This window comes from Hordeum vulgare, chromosome 1H (assembly GCF_904849725.1).
Source record: "Hordeum vulgare subsp. vulgare chromosome 1H, MorexV3_pseudomolecules_assembly, whole genome shotgun sequence".
NCBI lineage: Eukaryota > Viridiplantae > Streptophyta > Magnoliopsida > Poales > Poaceae > Hordeum > Hordeum vulgare.
The window spans coordinates 446578756-446601095 of record NC_058518.1 but is presented as its reverse complement, the minus strand read 5'-3'; the positions used below and the strand labels follow the sequence as shown (position 1 = coordinate 446601095).

The window sequence follows — 22340 nt, the reverse complement described above, 5'->3', positions numbered from 1 at the left end:
TCTCGTTGCAAGAAAGCCAACGGTGAAAGCGAAATGTCAATTAGATTTATAGTTTAAGAGATAAACCTTTTTTAAAATTGAACATTAAAGGAATCTTTGCTCGCGTCATGTTCGTATATTAGTGTGCATGCATCAAAGGAAGCCGCCGCTATGTAGCGATGTCCATCTTTTTTTTAAAGCGACTATTCCTTTTATCGAAAAACCCGTCGCAACCGTTTTTACAGTAAAATCCCTCTGTTTTATGGTAATCAACCCACAGTCCATTGTTTAGTTGGAAAACGTTTCGTTCTTATAATATCACCCCTCCCCGTGGTCAGCGTCTTCTATGTTATCCAGAGACCATACGTGCCCGCTGCCGGCAGCTGGGGGGCGGGGCGGCCGGCGGTGGCGGCTTCAAGTCCAGGGTGGCCAGCTTGCTTCCTGAGAGAGCAAAGAGTAAGTTGAGAGAGAGCATGAGACAGAAGGAGAAAGGAAGAGGGAGGCACGCTGATTGTCGATTCTTCGTCTGTGCTAGATCTCGACACGGGCGCAGATCTGCTGCTCTGGAGCGGAAAGATACGGGGAGGCAGACGTCGGATGGAGAGAGGGGCAGAGCAAGGCTCACCGAATGGCTGTATGGCGCAAATCCCCTACCCTCCACCCACTGCCTCCACCCTCTCTCAGTCGTTGAGGAAGCAGGGCGGCCACCTCTGTTGGACTCCCTTCCCTGGTCAACGACCGACTGGTGAGGGCTGACACGGTGGCGCCCTTCCTCCGGCAATACCGTAGTAGGACGACGACGGTCAAGGTCAGCCTTGCTTGATGCCCCCATCCCCTTGCTGGCCACCATGCTCCGCCTCCGACAGTCCAGCTCATACAGTCTGGCCAGTCCGCTCCCCAGCTCTACGGCCTTTAGTCCAGCAGCAGACTACACTCAAGCCTATAAGCTTTGCTTTTGTTTATACAAAGGAAGCAAGATTTCCCTACTGCCATGTTAGTAATACTTACAGTTACAGTAGACAAGGAGCTCGACTTTGGATTATAGACTAGCTAAAAAACATTTCAAACAAAATTACTCATTTGACAACATCTCAAACAATACATAATATTTTGATCTTGTGTGAACACATATTGTCCTTCCTGTATGATGTCGTCAATCATCGTAACAGTTGTATTCATCACAATCAGGGGCATGTACAACTATATTTATGTTGTAGTTACACTTAAAGAAGAGAACCAGATTAGGTCGGAAGAAGTTGAATGATCTCGTTTATGTGATGTTCAACAAGAGGGTGGACTAAGAAGTATTCTGAGAGGGAAAAGGATCCACTGTTTGCAAAGTACATTGAAGATGTTGTTTAAAACCTTGGTTGTTGTTGCATATATCTTGGTTGCCGCCGCACATCGCCATTGAGTGATCCACGTGCCTCTTGGACACCGCCATGAAGTTCCTTTTGCCATGAACGCAGAGGCCTCTGCACATTGAACTACAAATGGTTGAACAGGGAAAAGTAGAAGCATCAGAAAATGTATTACTCTTCAGTTTTGAACTGTTCAATAGTGCAAGTTCGATCTAATTTAGCTTATCACTGATCCTACTGCTAGCTAACTTGTGAATTTATGTGCAGAAGTATGGCACTACCATTCTACAGAAGTTCATTCAAAAATGAATCCTAGAATATGTGAAACATGTCTCAAGTGTCTCAAGCCACCTTGCATGGTTGTAAACTGTAGAAAGTATCAGGTCTAAGAACTGAGGGTGCTAGCAGAAGAGGAGCTCAAATCTCTTACTATTTCTTATCATATAAGGTGTTACTTTTGTTTCCTTCGAAAACAACTAGGAATTTGATGCATATAATCAAGAAAAAAATCAACAATCACTAGATTAACCATAATTAGCTTCTTCCACTTTCTTCCATAAAGATTAAGTAAGACCTCACTATTTTCAGGCTACATCATCAGGACTCACACCTCGTCAGGTCTAAGGTCTTTCATTTCCTGCTGTTTTGAAGGAATCCATGAGTTGCCGCCGCTGTTCAAGTTAGCTCTAACTCAATTTCTAGCGCTCCATTATTGCGATTCAGAGACTCCATCATGGGTGTTGTATATTAAAAGTATGAGTTTAGAGGAGACTTGCTTTGTGTTGTTGCCCTATTATTTTCTAGATGTGTCTGATCTCAGGCAGCTTATCTTGAAGAGCAATGGTCGCGGCGTAGGGATGATATATCTCTCTCCAAGGCTTGACGAAGGTTTGTTTCACGCCGAGTAGCTTTATTTAAGTCATGATTTGTCTATACAACAACATTCAATAATGTAAAATTCTCGGAATTTAGGTTAACAACTCAGCTTACCACCTGACTTGTTTGATATGATAAAATCATGCGTACACCACAACTTTGTTATTTTGCCTATTTAGATCTCTTTCAGGACAAGTGGTTCTAGCTTTATTGCCAGAAACAATTAAGCTTAGTGTCTCTCAGGTCCTACTTGATTTTGGATTTTTGCTGCAGCCTCTATGTTAATTTTTTATGTAGTAGGCATAGTACCTAATTTATAATGAAGTAATTTTAAATAAGTTATAAGGTTTAAGAGAAATCCTACCAATAAAGAAAATAATCAGGTTTGTCACTAGAATGCCTCATTTTTATTCTAATTTGCATATTTATTAATCTTCCTATAAGGCTTGGAGTTATCTTTGTATAAACTATGATTAGGTGAGTTGGAGGAACATAATGTTGTAATTTGAAAATTAGATGACTCACACAATTCTTACAACACCTGAACATGTCCATCGTTCGGTATACATCTATAACGAGAAACATAAGATGGCTTAATTCGGAACCCCGGGCAGCATGAACCTCTATTGTGAATAATTAGGAGAAAGTGAGATGTTTGCCCAATTGCAATGCACCGGTCCTTATGTATCTTAGAGTACATATGCCTTTGCATTAACAACGGACAATAAATACACCATCGTGCGTGGAGAGCACCTGCAACAATGGAGGTGGGAATAAAACTAGCAAAGCCGTAAACCAAACAATGCAAAAAAAATCCCTAGAAAGACAATGCAAACATGTTTTTAGCCATTCTGCAAATATGGTCTGGTCAAAAGCATAATCCTTCAAGTTGGGAATAGTTGATGTGGGTCATAATCAAACAATTACTCGTGTAATAGGCTATGCTTGCGGGTGTAATGAATTTTTTTCTCGATGCAACGCGCGGGCATTTTTTACTAGTTCTACTAACTAGGTCGATATCACTTCAGTATCAGACTATCAGTACTCCTCGTAGAGGCAGTCTACAGCCTACGAAATCTTTTATCTGTATAAGTAAACACCTGTCCCTCTCTTTAGTTTTAGTAATTGTTGGATTCAAATGACAAACTAAGCGAGCTATGGATTGATGAGCAGAGGTAGGCAAAGAGAGAGGTTTTTGCCTGCGCTCGACTGCCGCAGTTGTCTGGTATTTTCTGATCCAGCTTTTATGCCTGATTACATCAACTAAAAACGGGGCACTAAGCCACCGAACTAGACGCCACTCTTCCCACAACGCTCGTGCCATCCCACGAGCAGGTCAGAGCGCGGGACTCGGACTAAATCGACGCCCTGACGAGCTATTCTCGCGGCGTATCTAACAGACACTGCTGGCGAAGTAAAACTGCTAACTGAAACTCCTAACACCTGCACTAGCCTGAACCTGAACTGCAGGTCACACTAGTTCGAACCGCAAGGTCTATTCTAACATTCTCCTCCTAAGCCTTGTTGTTCCTACCTTATTTTCACGATTCCAATCTTGCTCCTCAGCTCCTGGAACTTGATCTTGCCCAATGGCTTCGTCAGGATGTCCGCGAGCTGAAGTTGTGTGCCAATGAACTCAACCGCAATCTTCTTCTCCTCCACGCAATCCCTGATGAAGTGAAACCGCAAGTCTATATGCTTACTGTGATCGTGATGCACGCGATTCTTGGCGAGAGCGATTGCTGACTTGTTGTCCATCTTTAGTATGGGTGGATCTGCTTCTCTCCCCGTCAGTTCCTTCAGAAGACGGGTCAGCCACACCCCGAAGCATGTCGTCGCCGTTGCGGCCATGTATTCAGCCTCACACAACGAGAGCGCCACCACCTTCTGTTTCTGCGACTGCCAGGAAATTATATTGTCGCCGAGATACCAGAGGAGTCCTGTGGTGCTCTTGCGTGTGTCTGGATCGCCTCCCAGGTCGCTGTCGTTGTACCCTGTCAGGACGGAGTCGCTGCTCCTCCGGTAGCTGCAGCCGTAGTCGATCGTGCCGGCGACGTAGCGTGGGATATGCCTGACCGCAGTGAGATGCTCTGTCGTAGGCGCTTCCATGAACCTGCTCACATACCCGACAGCAAACGAAATGTCCGGTCGAGTATGGACTAGATACCTGAGGCTACCGACGATGCTCTTGTAGTCGTTGGCGTCCGTTGGAGGTGCTTGACTTTCCTTGCTCAACTTCAGCCTGGCCTCCATGGGTGCGTGGCAGGGATTGCACTCCAGCAAGCCGGCCTTCTCCAAGATCTTGCGCGCATACGCACCTGGCCGAGTGTGATGTCGTGCGCGCTCTGGTGCACCTCAATGCCGAGGTAATATGTGAGCAAGCCAAGATCGCTCATGCTAAATGAGGTCTTCATTTCCTCCTTGAACTACTGGATCGCCTTGTCGTCTGGTCCTGTGATGAGCAGATCGTCAACGTACACACCCACCAGTAGAACTTGGCGAACGTACACGACATGCTCCGAATTGCTCCTTGCAAACCCCAGGGAGGAGAGAGTGGTGTCTAGCTTGATGTTCCAGGCGCGCGGAGCTTGACGAAGACCGTAGAGCGCTTTCTTCAGACGTAGGACCTTGTGCTCCTTCGAAGCGACAACGAAGCCTGGTGGTTGCTTGACGTAGACCTCCTCCGCCAGCTCGCCGTTGAGGAAGGCTAACTTCACATCCATGTGATGGACGCGCCATCCCTCCTGTGCAGCATGAGCCGAACGGAGTCCATCCTGGCGACAGGGGCGAAGGTGTCGTCGAAGTCGATTCCTTGCTGCTGAACGAATCCCTTCGCCACCAGCCTCGCCTTGTGCTTGGTCACCACCCCACTCTGGTCGCGTTTTGCTTTGAATACCCACTTCAGGCCTATGGGGAGCTCACCAGGGGGAAGATCCACCAGCTCCGAGGTGTGGTTGTCTTCAATCGATGTGATTTCTTCGAGCATCGCCTTCCTCCAGCAAGGTTCTTGTTCTGCTTCTGAGAATGTGCAAGGTTCCTCTGCACTTCCCATCAGCAACTTCTCCTCCTGCTCACATGTAGCATCACGACGTGATCCGAGAATGTCAGATACACGTCTGAAATGGTGAGGTGCACGGGGATTGTCGCCATGGTCATACATCTCCGACTTTGGTGTTGGTGGAGACACGAACTCGATCGCTGAGCTGCTGGAGGAAGCTGTTGGTGCGGAAGAGACAGCAGGGGTTGCAGGTTCTGGTCCTTCCGGCGTGGGATCCAGCTCGCTCCCTCCTGGAGTCGCTGCCGCCGGGGATCCGGGGTTAGTCCCCGCCGGAGATGTTGCACCACTTGCTTCTCTTGGTGGTGCGTTGGGGACGATCTTGCCGGCCATCGCAGGGACTCGGTACACTTCGTAGTCGACGGTGAAGGTGTTGTGATCGGCGGCGTGATCCCCGGCCTCCCAGTTCCAGTGAGCTGCCTCGTCGAAGACGGCATCTCGGGTCACATGAACCTTGCCGCCCACTGGATCGAACACGCGGTATGCCTTGCCGCCGTCCTCATACCCGATGAAGACCATTGGCGTTGATCTGTTGTCGAGCTTCTTCAGATGCCGGTGGACGTTCTTGACATGCGCCACACACCCAAATGTGCGAAGGAAGTGTACCGCTGGTCGTGCACCATGCCAGGCCTCGTACGGGGTCATGCCACGCACGCTCTTCGTCGGTGCTCGATTGAGTATGAAGATCGCCGTGGTGACCGCCTCGCCCCAGAACTTGCCGGGCATCCCCGTCGCCTTCATCATGCTTCGCGCCATGGCGACCACCGTCTGGTTGCGTCGCTCAACCACCCCGTTGTGCTGGGGTGAGTAGGGCGTCGTGAGCTGTCGCTGCACGCCACAGTCGGCGCAGTACTCGCCGAACTCGATGGACGTGAACTCACCGCCGCGATCCGTGCATAGAGCACGGAGCTTGCGGCCGGTCTCAACTTCAACACGCTCCTGGAAGCGATGGATTGCATCTGGGGCCTCGTCCTTGCTGGTTAGCAGCGTGAGCCACATGTACCTGGAGAGATCATCTACCAGGAGCAGGAAGTACCGGCGCCCAGAGGGAGTCGCTGGAGTTATCGGCCCACAGAGATCGCCGTGCACCAGGTCCAGCTTGTGCTCCGCCCGAAAGTGTGCTTCGTCAGGAAACGGCGCCCGGTGCTGCTTCCCGGCTAGGCAACTATCGCAGAGTTGGTCGACGTGCTCGATCATTGGCAGACCGCGCACCATGCCCTGCCGGCTTAGCAATTGCAGCGAGGTGAAGTTCATATGTCCGTACCTTGCGTGCCAACGCCACGCCTCGTCAGTGTTGCTACGTACTGCTAGGCACACCGGCCTGGCCAGTTGCAGCTCGTATGGGTAGAGGCGGTTTCGCGCCCTAGCTGCGCACGCAAACACCTGTCCGCGGCGATCGCTGAGGGTGAAGACCACGTCGACGATCACCGTCTTCCAGCCGCTCTCGTCCAGCTGCCCGATGCCGACGATGCTGCTCCGGAGGCGAGGGATGAAGTAGACGCCGGTAAGCACACGGTGCCCTCCATTGCAGTCGGCGAAGAGGACGGAGCCGCGTCCATGGATCGCGACCACAGACCCGTCTCCGAACTTGACGGTGCCGGAGACGCTGCGATCGAGCTCGTTGAAGCACGCCGCGCTGCCCGACATGTGATTGGAGGCTCCTGTGTCCAGGTACCACTTGGAGTCGTACTCTTCTTCCGTGCGTCCGAGGTGGACTTCAGCGTGTTCTTCGACGAGTTCGATGTAGTCGTCGACGATGCCGGTGTCGTCGGTGACGGTGCACACCTCCGCCATGAGGAAGGTGGGATCTTCATCATCGGCGCCCTGTGCCTGGGTCAGGTTCGCCTCCTCCTCCCTCTTCTTCTTGCGGCAGTCCTTGATCCGCCTAAAAGCAAGGTAGGATTTCCGTCCGAGGTGGACTTCAGCGTGTTCTTCGACGAGTTCGATGTAGTCGTCGACGATGCCGGTGTCGTCGGTGACGGTGCACACCTCCGCCATGAGGAAGGTGGGATCTTCATCATCGGCGCCCTGTGCCTGGGTCAGGTTCGCCTCCTCCTCCCTCTTCTTCTTGCGGCAGTCCTTGATCCAGTGGCCTGCTTCGCCGCAGTAGTGACACTTGTCGCGGTCGTCGTCGTTGGCGGACTGCTTGTCGTTCCCGTTGTCGCGGCCTCCGCCACGGCCGCGCCCGCGGCCTCTGCCACGACGCCCGCCGCAGGGCGCACCGCTCGACGAGCCACCGCGGCCTTTCGACCGCGCGTTCCACTCCTCCTCCGTGAGAAGAAGACGTCCCACCCCAGACTCTGTCTGGTCGAGATCATATCTCTCTTCTGCGGCTTTCAGCCTGCCGGTGAGCTCTTCCACAGAGAGCGTATCCAGATCAACTAGGGTTTCGATTGACAGAGCGATATGAGAATACCTCTTTGGGACCACGGAGAGGAATTTGCGAACCACCCGCTTGTCTGGCATGGTCTCCCCGAGCTGCGCCATCTGTACCACCATGTTGGTGAGGCGCATGGCGAAGTCATCGATGGTCTCGCCGTCAGCGAAGCGGATGTCGTTGTACTGTCTGGAGATCGTCACGAACTTGGCCTCGCGGACACGTGCCACGCCGAGGCGCATGGTCTTGAGAGTGTCCCATGCGTCCTTAGCCGTAGCCTTGGACGTGAGGGTGGGTGCCATCTCCGGTGGCACGCCACGCAGGATCGCCTCCAGCGCGAGGCGATCATCGCTCCGTTCGGCGGTTCCTGTCTGCACGGCGTCCCACAGATGACGACCCTCTATCATCACTTGCATCAGTACCGCCCAGTCGGTGTAGTTCGTCTTGGTCAGCAGCGGCCAGACCGCTCCGCCCGTGTCGCGCACCACCCGCGCCATGGATCTCTCCGCCACGGCGACGTCTGTCCCGTCGGAGATCCTTGCTCGCGGCGTCAATGGCGACTTGCTGCTGGAATCATCGGTTCCAGTCATGATGGGGATCGGAATAGGGCTCTAATGCCAATTGTTGGATTCAAACGACAAACTAAACGAGTTGTGGATTGATGAGGAGAGGTAGGCGAAGAGAGAGGTTTTTGCCTGCGCTCGACTGCCGCAGTTTTCTGGTATTTCTGATCCACCTTTTATGCCTGATTACATCAACTAAAAACGGGGCACTAAGCCACCGAACTAGACGCCACTCTTCCCACAACGCTCGTGCCATCCCACGAGCAGGTCAGAGCGCGGGACTCGGACTAAATCGACGCCCTGACGAGCTATTCTCGCGGCGTATCTAACAGACACTGCTGGCGAAGTAAAACTGCTAACTGAAACTCCTAACACCTGCACTAGCCTGAACCTGAACTGCAGGTCACACTAGTTCGAACTGCAAGGTTTATTCTAACAGTACTCAGTATTATAAATTCAGTGGCTATAAAGACTCTCTGGTACCTATGCTATACTGTTTCCAGTGTAAACCTTTTACAGGTACGTCCGTACATGGGTGTCTAGGTGAGGTCTCTCTCTGCAGTAGTTGCAAAATTATATGATGAGCCTAATAAACTGGAAAGGTGGAAGTGTGTCTATACGCCGAGGTGCACCGTAAAACGGTATGGGTCCAGCGGCTAAGTCTGCTTGCTGCTGCTGGCCTACCCAACGACGTTACTGAATTGAGAGATATCTTGCTGAGGAGCAACGACATTTCAGGATTCAGAGATAACCTACTGAACCGCAGTCAGAAATCTGGAGAGGATAAGAAAACCCTTGCTCGATTACCTGCAGCTTGGTGTTGTGAACTTGTAAGCAAATCCGAATGGCAGCTTGGTGTTGTAAACTCGTAAGCAAATCCGAATGGCACATACGAATCCGGGGTAAGCAGCGCAGCATATTATCTTTCCTTCTCAACGGAAGATGGGTGGTGGATATTCATTAACTGTCAAATGGAGGACACGAGTAAGTATGGCGTTCCAACATTGCGATTACATGAGAATCTGTAAGATAATGAGCATCAGTGTTTGATTCACCACCTTGATTACAGGCAATGCGCCATCACACATGTTGAGGGATCAATGGGCCATCATATAAACTGTACCTTGCCATCACCCGCAAGTGCTTAACAGCATTAGCGAGCACTCCGTCCGAAGTCCACCACAGGCAATGGTTTCATGTACTTCCGCCCAGGAACGCTGTACAAGCAAATCTGCACTGCATGATCCAACGACATCAGACATTCAGTTTCGTTTACCCACCTGCTTGGCGGGGATCCAACGAGCAGCGGATGATTTTTCGTGACCCCCAAAATCGTCGGCGTGCACGTGGCGATAATGATATTTCTCGGCGGCACCTCCTGTGCGGCAGCGGATGATATGCAGCACTTTGATTTAATCTGAAACTCTGAATTTCGAATGCACGCACGTCGCTTCTGAACCGTTAAAAGAAACAGCTGTGCACAATGGATTGCAAGTTTGCAACAAGACAGACCACAGGAGACACGGGATTATATAAAGCCAACAAAACAAACGGGAAGGAATATGCTTCAACGGCACTACATTTTCATGTGGCTAAGACCAGCTCTTCGCGTCACAGCTCCATGTGCCCGTCGTCGCTGTCGGCGGCAGTGAACCGGCCGTCGTCGGACTCCGAGTCCTCGCCGTCGCTGGAGGAGAGGCGCGCCAGCCAGCAGCTGCCGTGGAGGTGGCCGCTGACGCAGACGAAGTACTCGAGGCGTCCCTCGTGCGCCCCGAGGCGGCGGCACGCGCTGCGCGGCGCCAGGCCGGCCGCCGTGACGCTCCAGACGCGCGCGCCGCAGTAGGGGCAGCGCACGCAGGGGTCTAGCGGGGCGCGGCCGCCCACCAGGCAGGCGCGCGTGCGGGAGCGCATGAAGCCGCGGAACACGCCGCGGTAGGCGCCCACGTCCTCGTCGTCGGCGGCCGCCGCGTGCTCGCACGGGTCCGACACGTACAGCAGGTCCCCGCCGCACCGCCGCGACAGGAAGCTCCGCCCGGACGTCTTGGAGAAGCGCGACACGGGCGCGAAGTGGCCCCGCACGCCCGCGCCCGCCGCGCCGCAGCAGAAGAGGAGCAGCTTCGCCAGCGCCGGCCACCCGCCGCCCACGCGGCCCGAGCCCGACGAGGCCGACGGCCCCGTGGTGAGCGCGGACACCATCCGCGGCGCCCGCGAGGCGCAGAGCTCCCGCCACAGCACGCGCTCCGCGACCGCCCGCAGACGCCGGCTGACCCGCGCCACGGAGCACAGCGCCTGCGGGTCCCAGTTGAGCGCCCGGAACACCAGAACCAGCACCTGCTCGTCCAGTATCCCCACGTTCACCCCGCGGATCCGCGCCCCAATGCCGCGCCCCCCGCTGCTCCACTCGTCGGCGATGGCGCCGCTCGCGTTCGCCTTGCTGCTCCCCCCGCCGCCGCCGCTGGCGACGCGCAGCCGCCGCATCTTCCGCGTTCCCTCGCTCATACTAACCGGAAATCGCCCAAGCCGCGCGGCGAGCCAACGGAGGCCGCCGGACCCAACCCAATGACCGACCTCGGCGACCTGGTGGTGTGGGAGTGACTGTAATTCGCGTGTCCGAGCGCGGAGCGGGGCGGCGCCGGGCGGTAGGCAGTTATATACGTGCACGCACGCCCGTCCCGTCCGTGCTCCCTGGAGGCCTGGTGCATGCGCGACCACGACCCGGCCGGCCACCCCGCCTCCTCGTGTCGCCGCGCCGCGCGTGACAATTGTACGGCTCGGCCGCGATGACCGCTCGCGAGACGGTCGCGGTCAGAAAAGCCATCTTTGTCGCACTTCCCCGCAAGCAAAATATCCCCATCAGCCGCGCACGCTAAATCCCTCCCGTCTTGCCCTTGCGTGCGTGCCGTCAAACAGTGCCATTCTTGGACGGACGGGAGCAGTGCCTGTCATGGCCGATCCGATCCAACCCAAAGACTTCCATCCTGCCCGGACAGAGCGCGCCGGTGCTGCGCATGCGGGTGCAGGCACACAGTGCTGCTCGCCATCCCCAAAATATCGTATTAGCATGCATATATCCAGACGTACTATCATCATGTATGTAGCATCATGCGAGCTTAGTTTAGGATTTTTCACTGTTTTAATCCTAGGGGTGCAAGTTAATCACGCAACGAACTCGTTTCGAAAGAATTTCACGTTTTGACCTTTTTCTTGAAATGCCATAGGCCGTGGAGTTGCATCCCTCTTATGAAACGCCACTCTATTGTGGCGTTGCAGACCTTCGTTGAAACGTCTGTCTAATGTAGCGTTGCAGACCTGAGGTGAAACGTGAGTTGCTATGGCGTTTCTTGCCTTTATATTCTGTCACCCCGACCCCCTCGTCCACCAACCACCATTTCTCCTCTCCCCTTGTTTTTCCTTGCACGAAAAAGCTCTCCCTTGTCCTCAAGATCCACCCCTTCGATCTCCCTCCTCCCTCAACCTTTTAGTTGGTTCTTTGGGGCAAATCGAAGAGGCCGCTAAGCTCCTCCAATCCCTTCAATTATTTTTTACAATGATTTTGTATTTGTGTAGTTTTTTTTGCACTAGGTGTTCTATTTATGTTGCATTGTATTGGTTGGTTTTTTATTATTGAGAAGATTTAGTGTTATGGTTAGGGTTATGCCTAGTTTGGTTGGACAAGGGTTAGGGTTAGTGTTAGGTTTTGTGTTATGCCTAATTTGGATGAACAAGGTTTAGGATTAGGGTTTGTGTTAATGCCTAATTTGGATGCAAATGGTTAGGGTAATGTTTTGTTATACTTAGAATTGGTAATTTTGTCCCCTTTTTTAGATGGACAAGATTGTAAATATTCATTATGTTGACAAAGAGGCATTCATGAATGTTGCTATTGTTGACAAATATGAGAAAGTGTTGACATTTCTTGATAGTCCTACTTATGAAGAGGTTGTGGCAGAAACTCGGATAAGATTGAAGTGGGTTGATCCAAGTGACCAAGTAGAATTATTAGGAAGATATGATGTTGGGTCGACACACAAGTGTCGAATGAAGACAATGCCTATCAAGTCTAATTTGCATTGGGTTGCATACAAGGAGGCTGTTGCATCCTCGATAGACAAGTCACTCGAAGTGTTTGCTAGTACGGTGCTCAATGCTCCTCTTCATGTTGACTTGAACCAACCCATAGTAGATGATTTGAGCCCGTATATTGGTGTGGCACCTATTGTTGAGCATAAAGTAGAAGTGCAAGTCAATGAGTATCCCCAATATGAGTTTGGAGGTAGTGCACCGATCAAAGATGATGGTCATGAGTCCGACGAAGAGTATGAGAGGCAACACAACATTGTTGGTGACGTAGATGCTCAAGTAAGGCATGATGACATGGATCCTGACATTGTTTATCAGCGTGCTTGTGTGGATGAGTCGGATGATGAAGGCCCGGTGAATGAGTTGGATGAGGATGGCTTCACTGAGAAAGAAGCGGAGTGGTATACAAAAATCACCGGTAGGGATGACAAAGTTCCCTTGTTTTGTGATGTTAGCCTTGCAGATATGGCTCTAGTCGACGGTGGCATGAGCAAGACAATTGAGGCTAGAATGTTCCCAAGTAGCACACCCAACGCGATTTGTACGTCTTACCTAAAGAAAGGTTTGATGTTCGAGGACATTCTAGAATTGAAGATGTGGTTGTGTGAGTATGCCGTCAAACACTACAGGCCTTTCAGAGTTGCTTACTCGGACTGCCACAAGCGATACACCGTGAAATGTGAGGTGGAAAAATGCAAATGGAAAGTCAATTCAAGACTCATGAAAGATAGTTTGTGGAAGATAAGTAGTTGCATTGCAACTCACCAATGCACACCGCCGACAGATGAAGCACTAGAGACACACCGTCAGTTAACCTCGGAATTCATCGGTTATAAATACCAGAAACATATAGCTGAGGATCCAACCATTAAAGTGAAGTTGTTGATGAGTTGGGTTTTCGAGAGATTTGGATATAAGTACGGGAAGATATGGAAGGCCAAACAAGTCGCTTTTAGAATGTTGTACGGTGGATGGGAAGAGGCGTACAACATGCTACCTCGGTTGCTGGGCGCGATGGCCTATAGAAACCCCGGAATGTACCACTATGTCCAAGATATTGAAGGAGTGTTCCGTCGTGCCTTTTGGACATTTGGCCCATGCATTGCAGCTTTTGAGCATTGTCGTCCGATTTTGTCTATAGATGAAACATTCCTGACTGGCAAATACAAGGGCACAATAATGATAGCAATGGCACATGATGCTAATGATCAGGTGTTGCCTACGGCATTTGCTTTGGTGTCAGCGGAGAACCAAGACAACTTATGTGTTAGACATTGATCAACAGGATAAACACGTGATACAAAATACTCACTTATGTAGCTGCACACTTGTCTCGACGTAATCCGGCGGGGTGCGTTGTTGTACCCCGAACTGCTTTGAAACACGATGAGGAAGATGCCACTCCACCGCAAAGAAGCATATCATGGGGCACCATACACGCCAAAGATGCTGGTCACGAAGGCACATGTTGCTCAGAGGAAACTGCCTAAGTACCGTGTACGGCCTCCAATTCACCTACATAACGACAAGTCACTCGACCATCCATGAAAAATTTCCAGACAAATTTACGAAAGCATTTACCTGTTCATAAGTCAGCATGTCTAGCTCGCTTATGTATGCCTTATACCGCCCCATAGCTGCGATACTCGTCCATTGGACATTAGCCCATGTGTGTGCGATAGTGGGGTACCGCTCCTCATCTCCGTCAAACGGGTACATCCATGGTTCTTCCGGAGGAAGGCTGAGGTTACGACCAACAGGCATACGCTCCCACATCCAAACCTGTAGGGCCCAAACAAAACCTCCAAGAGTGGACGTTGGCTTGCTCCTCATACATGCTCCATCCAACTACAAATTTAATAAGATGAAAATGCATCATATACCCATTTAATATAATGAAAATGCATCATATACCAATTGAATCAAACAAAAATGCATGATATTAAACCGTACCTGACGGTACAAGAAGGCTAGTGCCGTCGAACCCCAACTTCACTTGACATCCCAGTCACAAAGGGGATCCAAAAACATCCACGAGGCTGTGTCCCCCGTGCCATCAGGAAACACCACTTGGGTCAAAAGATTCCAGAGGTAAGCCCTGGTGAACCTCTCCACAACAAGCGGACTAGCATCCCTTGGGCACTTGCGAAAATATCTCTGTATCCAAGAGAAAAACACACGGGATGGCCTAGGATCCTTCCGGGCTTCATTAGTCCATGGCTCGGGTTCAACACCAACCAATGCTGCAACCCGTTGTCGCCATCCATCGAACCTAACCTTCCATGTAAGAGCCCTGCCCTCGATAGGAAGCCCGGTGATCATACCAATATCCTCCAGAGTTATTGTCATCTCATCAAGAGGAAGGTGAAAAGAGTGCGTCTCCGACCTCCAACGGTCCGTAAGGGTGGTAAGGGTCGTGGCGTTCAACCATGGTGGTGTGCCTTTGAAGTTGAGCACAAACTAAAGAAGATCCATTCTTCTAAAATAAGGCTCGTACCGAGGGTCGTATAGCAGAGATTCATTCGGGTTGTGCCCCCTCAAACGAAGTACTGGAGGAACCTAAATCAACAAACGCATAATTCGTCACAATATGAAAATCATGGAATATAGAAAAATAATCATCAAGACCATCATAATTACCTCTCCTCTTTCAACCAGCATCGCACGATGCTTCTGCTCATAGAACTCATCAAGTCCCGGATATTTATCCGGCTGAAACATCCTACATAATATGAACAAAATTCTTTTAGGCATTAAACTAGTGTGAACTAAATCTAGGGATTAAACTATTGTGCCAAAAAAGCTACGCAATCACCTACTACCACTAGTATGAACTAAATCTAGGCATTCACCTAGTGCCACTAATATGAACTAAATCTACACATTCACCGAATGCCACTAATATGAACTAAACCTAGGAAAATTCATCTAATATCAATAATATGAAGTACAACTAGGTTATACCTACATCCACCATAAACTAGAGCTAGAACCACCCTAAACTACACCTATTAACCATCAAAAAATAGTTTTTACTTCAAAACATATGTTACACCTAGCAAAAAAAAATCTACACAAATACAAAATCATTGCAAAAACTAATTGGAGGGATTGGAGGAGCTTACCGGCCTCTTCGATTTGCCCCAAAGAACCAACAAAACGGTTGAGGGAGGAGGGAGATCGAAGGGGAGGATCTGGAGGCCGAGACTCTCCTTTTTCGCCAAAGAAACGAACCAGAGAGAGGAGAAAGGAGGTTGGTGGCCGACGGGGTCGGGCTGACAAATTATAAAGCTAAGAAACGCCATGGTGCCTGACGTTTCATGTCGGGCCTGCAACGCCACAGAGGTTGGCGTTTCGCACGCGGCCAGAAACGCCACAATAGACAGGCGTTTCGTGCATGTCCAGGAACGCCACAATAGACACGTGTTTGTACTTAGGGCTGCAACGCCACGGACTATGGCGTTTTAAAAGGATCAAAACGTGAAATTTTTTCGAAACGAGTCCGTTGTGTGATTAACTTGCACCTTTAGGATGAAAACAGTGAAAAAAACTTTAGTTTATTTAGCGGACGTATATCTACGGCGGACACACTGGCGGGCGGGACGCGTCGCCCGTGCTCTGGGACGACACGCGCTGGCAGGGCCTAGCTTGGCGCGGACGCGTGGCGGGCATCACGGCTGCCGGCACTCCGTTGGCTCCTCGCCCGGGCTGGCGGCGGTGTCGACGCGTGTAGCTGCTGGGAAGCCCACAAAAGGAAATATCTGGGGCTACGCGGCGCGCCTTGGTTGGCCGAGCGGCACACGCGTCGGGCAGTTGGCTCGGTAGCTCGCTCGCTGCGTGCGTTCCGTTTCTTTGCCGCTACGTGCTCTACTAGTAGTAGAAAGATCCACCAAATCATCAATCCTGCTGCACGCACAACGGTGGGATCGCATTTGTTTTGTCCTCTTGCGGGAGATAGGATGGAAATGTACGTTAACCTAGGCTCCGCTTGGAATGTCGTTTTTCATCCCATTACACCTTGTAAAACATCCCCTCCGTAAACGAAAACCGCTGGGCTTCGAGTAGGTTCTTGGAGTAAACAATACAGATATCTGAGCGTTGTATTTCCTCACCTCGTTGCTCAAGACCAGGTTGACTGCTGCGTCGCCGTAACGATGGAGACGTCATCGGCGTCCATGACACGGCAGGGGTATAGGGACGAGAGACACCTTGCGCTCCAAAACCAGCGAGTTCCCCCGCGACCGCGATATGGCAGACGACGGCGGCGAGCGGCGGCCACTCATTCTCTCCTCCGTCCCCGGCGACCGCGATATGGCAGGCGACGGTGGCGAGCGGCGGCCACTCGTTCCGTTCGTCATCCCCGGCGACCGCGATATGGCAGGCGACAGCGGCGAGCGCGGCCACTCATTCTCTCCTCCGTCCTCGACGACCACGATATGGCAGGCGAGCGGCGGCCACTCGTTCCCTCCGCCATCCCCGGCGACCGCGATATGGCAGGCGACGGCGGCGAGCGGCGGCCACTCATGCCCTCCTCCTGCTTCAAGCGGTTAGATCCACACCATGCTCCTAGTCTCCTCTGCCTCCTCCCCATCCATGCTTGCTGCATTTCTTCAATCCTCATTGGATGATACAGTGGCAAGACACATCGGGGCATCAACGGATTACAATCAGAATTTTATTCGGTTGTATTTTACTGAGGAATAGTAATATCCAAATGTAATCATTTACATTTGTAAAATTTCATAGACATTCCAAATAGGGCCTTACAGTTTTATGGACAAACAACGTCCGAATGGCTCTTGCTTTGGTGCGATGTGATGTCCACGAAACGGGTTCCTAGTCTATCATTTGTGGTGTCGGGGCCGATGTCACGTAGCAATCGGATAAAATCCTGACACTTTTCCTACCGTCACCCGTTGCGACGGTAGACTAATATAGGCTAGGGAGCCGATTAACGCTGACGACGCTATCTATTTCGCTGATGTGGATACTAGCCTACCGCCCTAAGGAATGACGATAGGGTGTGCTAGCCTATCGTCATAATGTATGGCGGTAGGGTATGTAAAAGTTATCTCAGACTGTGGCATTTTAGGCGCGCCTCGTCCACTTAAAATCATTTCCTTCTACCTCTCGCGCATGAACAAAGGTCGGGGGCGCCTCTCTCCTCCTCCCAAGCCCCCTCTTCGATCTTCTTTGTCCGTCCACCATTTTAGGAGATTTTTAGGACAAAACGAAGAGAACGGTATGCTCATCCAATCCCTTCAACTATTTTTGCAATATCACTCTATTTTTCACATATTGGTTGGCACCAGGTGCAACTTAGGTCTTCCTATTTTTTCAAATTTTCTCAAGTTTGAAGATGTTTAGTATGATATGATGGAGTATTTTCGTTGTCTTGATGAATACATGAGAGTATTCTATGAATATGATGGGATTATTATTAATCTTTGTGGATGAATAGTTTCTATAGCCTATGTTTCACTATTGTTTTATGTGTACTCAAATGATAAGTGTATGAAAAGTGGATGTTGAATGCATATGGATGTAGAGTGCAAAATCTTTGTTATTGGGATATATGGAAATCCATCGTTTTCTATTTCGATATTATATTTATTGATATAGTTTTCTTTCAGGTATAATATGTATTCATGTAGTTTTCATTAATATGTTTTAATTTATATTATGTTAGGATGGCCGATGATGAGGACAATGGGCGCGTGTATACATGACTTGACATGGCTTTCGACAAGAACCATCGTGCCCGTCCTATCGAGCGTGGACAGGTAACAAGTGAAGCCATAATAATTTTCATGTCTTTGTTTCTTATAGAAAGTAATGTTCTAACATAGTTGTTCAATTTTGACACACACTTACAATCGTGCGAATGAGGAGTCACACGTCGGCTAGCAAGATGGCATATGATGTGCGCTATGAGCCCTCCTTCGAGAATGTCGGGCTCCTACTGTTTGTCCTTCAGTTCAAACGTGTTCCGTCGACAATGAACCATGCACCTCTCACATCATTGCTTGATCGCTGGCGGCCGGAGAGACACAACTATGGCGAGATGACTGTGACGCTCGAGGACTTCGCCATGATCACAGGGCTTCCCATCGACGACCAGGCTCTCATCGAACGAATGGACAAGAAGAACTCGTGTCATAGGATAACCACTCTCATCAGTGACTCCTCTACCTCTCTTTCTCTCAGGAAGGACTGACAAAAGGACAAATGGCGTCCCATTACCCTGGCTCGAGACCCATAAGTCGGGATGCCCGCAAGGTGCCAACGAGGATACAGTGGAGTAGTATGCGCGAGCATATGTGTGGCATCTCCTAACATGGGTTGTTTTTGGAGATTGCTCTGAAGACGTTGCTCCTTGGATGTATCTTGACTTCTTCGCCGACTAGGACGAGCACTACAGCTGGGGATCTGCTGGGCTCGCCTACTTGTACCGTCATGTAAGTGCAATACTCATTAACTAAGCATGGTAGTACATCATAAACTTTGCTAAGCTAACCAATAATTAAATGTTGGTTTGTAGCTCGACGATGCTTGTAGGAAAACTAACCAGAAACCATGCATGGGCAAATGTATTTGGTCCCTATCTATTTGGATGTGGGAGCGTCTGCCGGTTGGGCGTCCTGAAAGGGACCCTGATTCATTGATACCGTGGGTAGGCCTTGATGATGAAGAAGATATTTTTTGACTCCCCACCGTTGCATTCTCTTGGGACAAAGTTAAAATGTTTGTGAGCAAGAAGAAGTCCTTGTACAAGAGCTTCATCAATGAGATGGACAACCTCACATATCGTCAGGTATAAAAAACCATCATTTAATTTTCTATCAGCCTTCATGGAATACATTTAATCAACTAACTAACTCTTTTACAGGTTAGCTGGAGGCCTTACCAGGCATAGAGGGGTTTTCCGTTGATCCATATGTGTACGAGGGACAACCATCTTTGGCGGATCAGGTGCCACGTGATATGCATTTTTTTTGTCGAGTGGCATCTACCGCATTGAGTGGCGTTGCAATTTGGTAGGCAGCAACTCACCCCACCGGTGAATGCAAGCATGAGTGGAATCGAGCTCCACGAGTGAATTACATAACTGAAGCTCTTTTAACCAATGTTATACGGTCTTCGTTTGTCTTTTATGCTTTGTTTTTTATTATACGTAGTCTGAGAAGACAGAATAATCCGAGTGGGGACAATACCATTCTAGTTATGTCTAGATGTGGATGGAGAGACTCCGTTCCGTAGAGACTGATATGGCACTGTCGGATATGAGGGGATTCAAAGACACACACCTAAGGTGGTATGACAATCGAAGGAGATTTTGGTTGTGTTTGAGACCAAGGTGGACCAACGCCGATCTTGAACCTCACGTAAACATTGACTTAGAAGATTAGTACAACGCCGTGGTGAGAAGTGCACAAGGTGAACATAGAGAGTATGCACCAATGACTGGCCAAGTGGAAAGTATTATGAAATTATGCCGAGAATGGTTTTGATCTCATGTTGGTTATTGATGACGAGTTGCTGGATATACTTCTCTCTCCTCGTTGGTTACCCCAAGTGGAATGTGGAGATGTAGTGAGCAGCAGATTTCCCTTACACGGAGACTAGACTCAACAAGTAGGTGTCTTCCACCCTGACGCTAGCAGAAGACGTGGACCTGCACACACAACAAATAACTTTGCTCCCAACTAGTACAGAGAGGTTGTCAATCTCTCCGGCCTTGTAGTTTGCAAAGGATCAAAACACAAGCGGGAAAGTAATAGTGATTGCAACGGAAAAGTAAATGAAAGCGATAAATGATGGAGGTGTAAACAATGATGGTGATATGGACCGGAGTCACATGATGTTCACTAGTGATGTCTCTCTCCCAAAAGACGATAAACAACTATGCGTGGGTAAAAAAATCACATTTGAACAATTGACAGAATTATGATCGCACCGCAATGCTAATTATGCTACTTGATAGTTAGAGGTTCAATAGTAATGAGCAGTACGCCAAGACAAGTAGACCGTTTATTCATCAGCATCTACTTACTAATCATCCTCCTTGAGATATCTATCCAGAACATCTCTCCGGTATTAAGTTGCGAGCCCCACCCAAAGTGTAAACTCAAAGCAACGGACAAATGCATTCACGAACTATGCGTAAGGTAAACAATCCTTGCAACAGTGGTCACAAGCACCGTTGTTTTCTTCCTGGTGGCAACAAGCACATCCCCTAGTCTCATGTTTCTGTCACTCAAGCTAGACATCGAGGGGCATGAACCCACAATCATGCATAACGCTCCCTCTTGGAGTTACAATCTACTACTCGGCCAAAGCAATAAATAGCAACGGAGAACATGCATGAATCACTAAGGAACATAATATAAAAGGATAATCAAATATATAAATCGTAACAATCTGAACCTAATCTCATAATCCATTGGATCCCAACAAACCGAGCATAGCAATAGCAAGAGAATTACATAGATGCCTTGATCATGTAGGGCAGCTCACAAGGACTAACCATTGAAGCACAAGATTGGAGAGAAGACATCACATAGCTACTGGTCATGGAATCATGGTCCAAGGAGGACTACTCACGACATGTCCGGGAAGCGTCCATGACGGTGAAGAAGCCCCGTTAGGTCAATCCTCCCTCCGGCAGGGTGCCGGGAAGAGGTCTCCTAACACTCCCGATCTCGGAAGCGCTGCAGTGGCGGAACGATGGAGAAATTCGCGATTCCATAAGTTGTGGAAGGGTTTCCTCTCGGGACTCTAAATATAGGCTAAAGGAGGGCACCGGAGGAGGTGGGACCCACCCAGGCGGCCTCCTGGCGCGGCCTAGGGCCTGGCCGCGCGAGCAGGTCACCTGGGAGGCCCCTGGCCCCCTCTGGCCCGTCTTCGGTGATCCAGAAGCTTCTCTTTCGCTGATTTTTTTTATATTTTTTCTGGAATTTTTCGGGCTTCAGAAAAATGGGGAAAGCCCTGCAAAATATACATGAGCAAACAGAAACTGGCACTGGGTGCACTGAGTTAGTAGGTTAGTCAAAATATGTGTAAATAATATAAAAGTGTAGCAAAACATATAACAATGTCACCCAAAAGATCATGGAACAAGCATAAATTATAGATACGTTTGGGACGTATCAACATCCCCAAGCTTAATTTATGTTCGTCCTCGAGTAGATAAATGATAACACGATAATTTCTGTGGTGACATGCTAACACACATATAAGAACTTCAAAGTCAAGCAAGTGAGATATACAATTCAACTCAAGACAATAACAAGCAAGAGTCTATATCTAGTATTGAGTTTAGCAAAGTAAGAACATAAAGGTGCAAGAGCTCTCGCTGTCCGTGACTCGAATGTCTCCAAATGGTGTTTGCGTGCAAGAAGTAGGAGATGGGTTGAGATCATAAAATTATTTTTAATTGAGAACTCAATCTACTTAAATTTCACACTTGGTCTCCTTCCAAATCTTATTTTGACTCATCCCCAGACCACAAGTCACGCACAAGTCAAAATGATCATCTCCCTTTCAAATTTGAGCACTCATGCAATGGATGAGCGTAAGCAAGATATGTTGACACTTAGGATGGAAAATATAATAATGATGGGGAAGGAAGACAAAAAGGTGTGAAAGGCTCACATCAATGAGGACAACCATAGGCGAGTGAAAGCCAAATGATAGATATGATGTGAGGAGTAGGGATTGCCATGTAACGGAAGCACATATGAGCTAAGGTAAGCTATCCAATGGAACTAGTGGGGGTGAATCCAACTTGTTTGCCCATGAATACCTAGAGCTCATTTGAGGAGGCTCATCATTGGAATAAGAAAACCAAGTTCTATAGTGTAAGGGTCTCCACATAGTTATGCATGAATGATAATCTCTATGTAGTACAAATATAGCAATGGAGTATGAGTGTGGATCTTCAAAGGAAATAGTAGTGTTGCCCCCTTCTCTCTTTCTTTCTTTTATTTTATTTTTATCTTTTTTATTTTTATTTTTATGGCCTCTTTGGCTCTTTCTTTTTATCTCTC

The 22340-nt window shown here is 49.4% G+C and overlaps 1 protein-coding gene and 1 long non-coding RNA gene across 3 annotated transcripts; one reads left to right on the top strand and one right to left on the bottom strand.

Annotated features, from left to right (window-relative positions):
* The first annotated feature begins 337 nt into the window (after window positions 1-337).
* Window positions 338-2370, top strand: LOC123443957. 2 transcript variants are annotated; one of them, XR_006630899.1, is made up of 4 exons: window positions 338-435; window positions 515-1508; window positions 1611-1788; window positions 1929-2370. It is a non-coding gene; the product is annotated as an uncharacterized LOC123443957 (long non-coding RNA). The 2 variants fall into 2 exon arrangements; XR_006630897.1 differs by having other exon boundaries at window positions 1608-1788.
* Window positions 2371-9629: 7259 nt separating this feature from the next.
* Window positions 9630-10812, bottom strand: LOC123413530 (EID1-like F-box protein 3). The gene has a single exon (XM_045106469.1). It carries the CDS (start codon window positions 10708-10710, stop codon window positions 9823-9825), a length of 888 nt encoding a protein of 295 aa, XP_044962404.1. The 5' UTR covers window positions 10711-10812; the 3' UTR covers window positions 9630-9822.
* Window positions 10813-22340: the final 11528 nt, after the last annotated feature.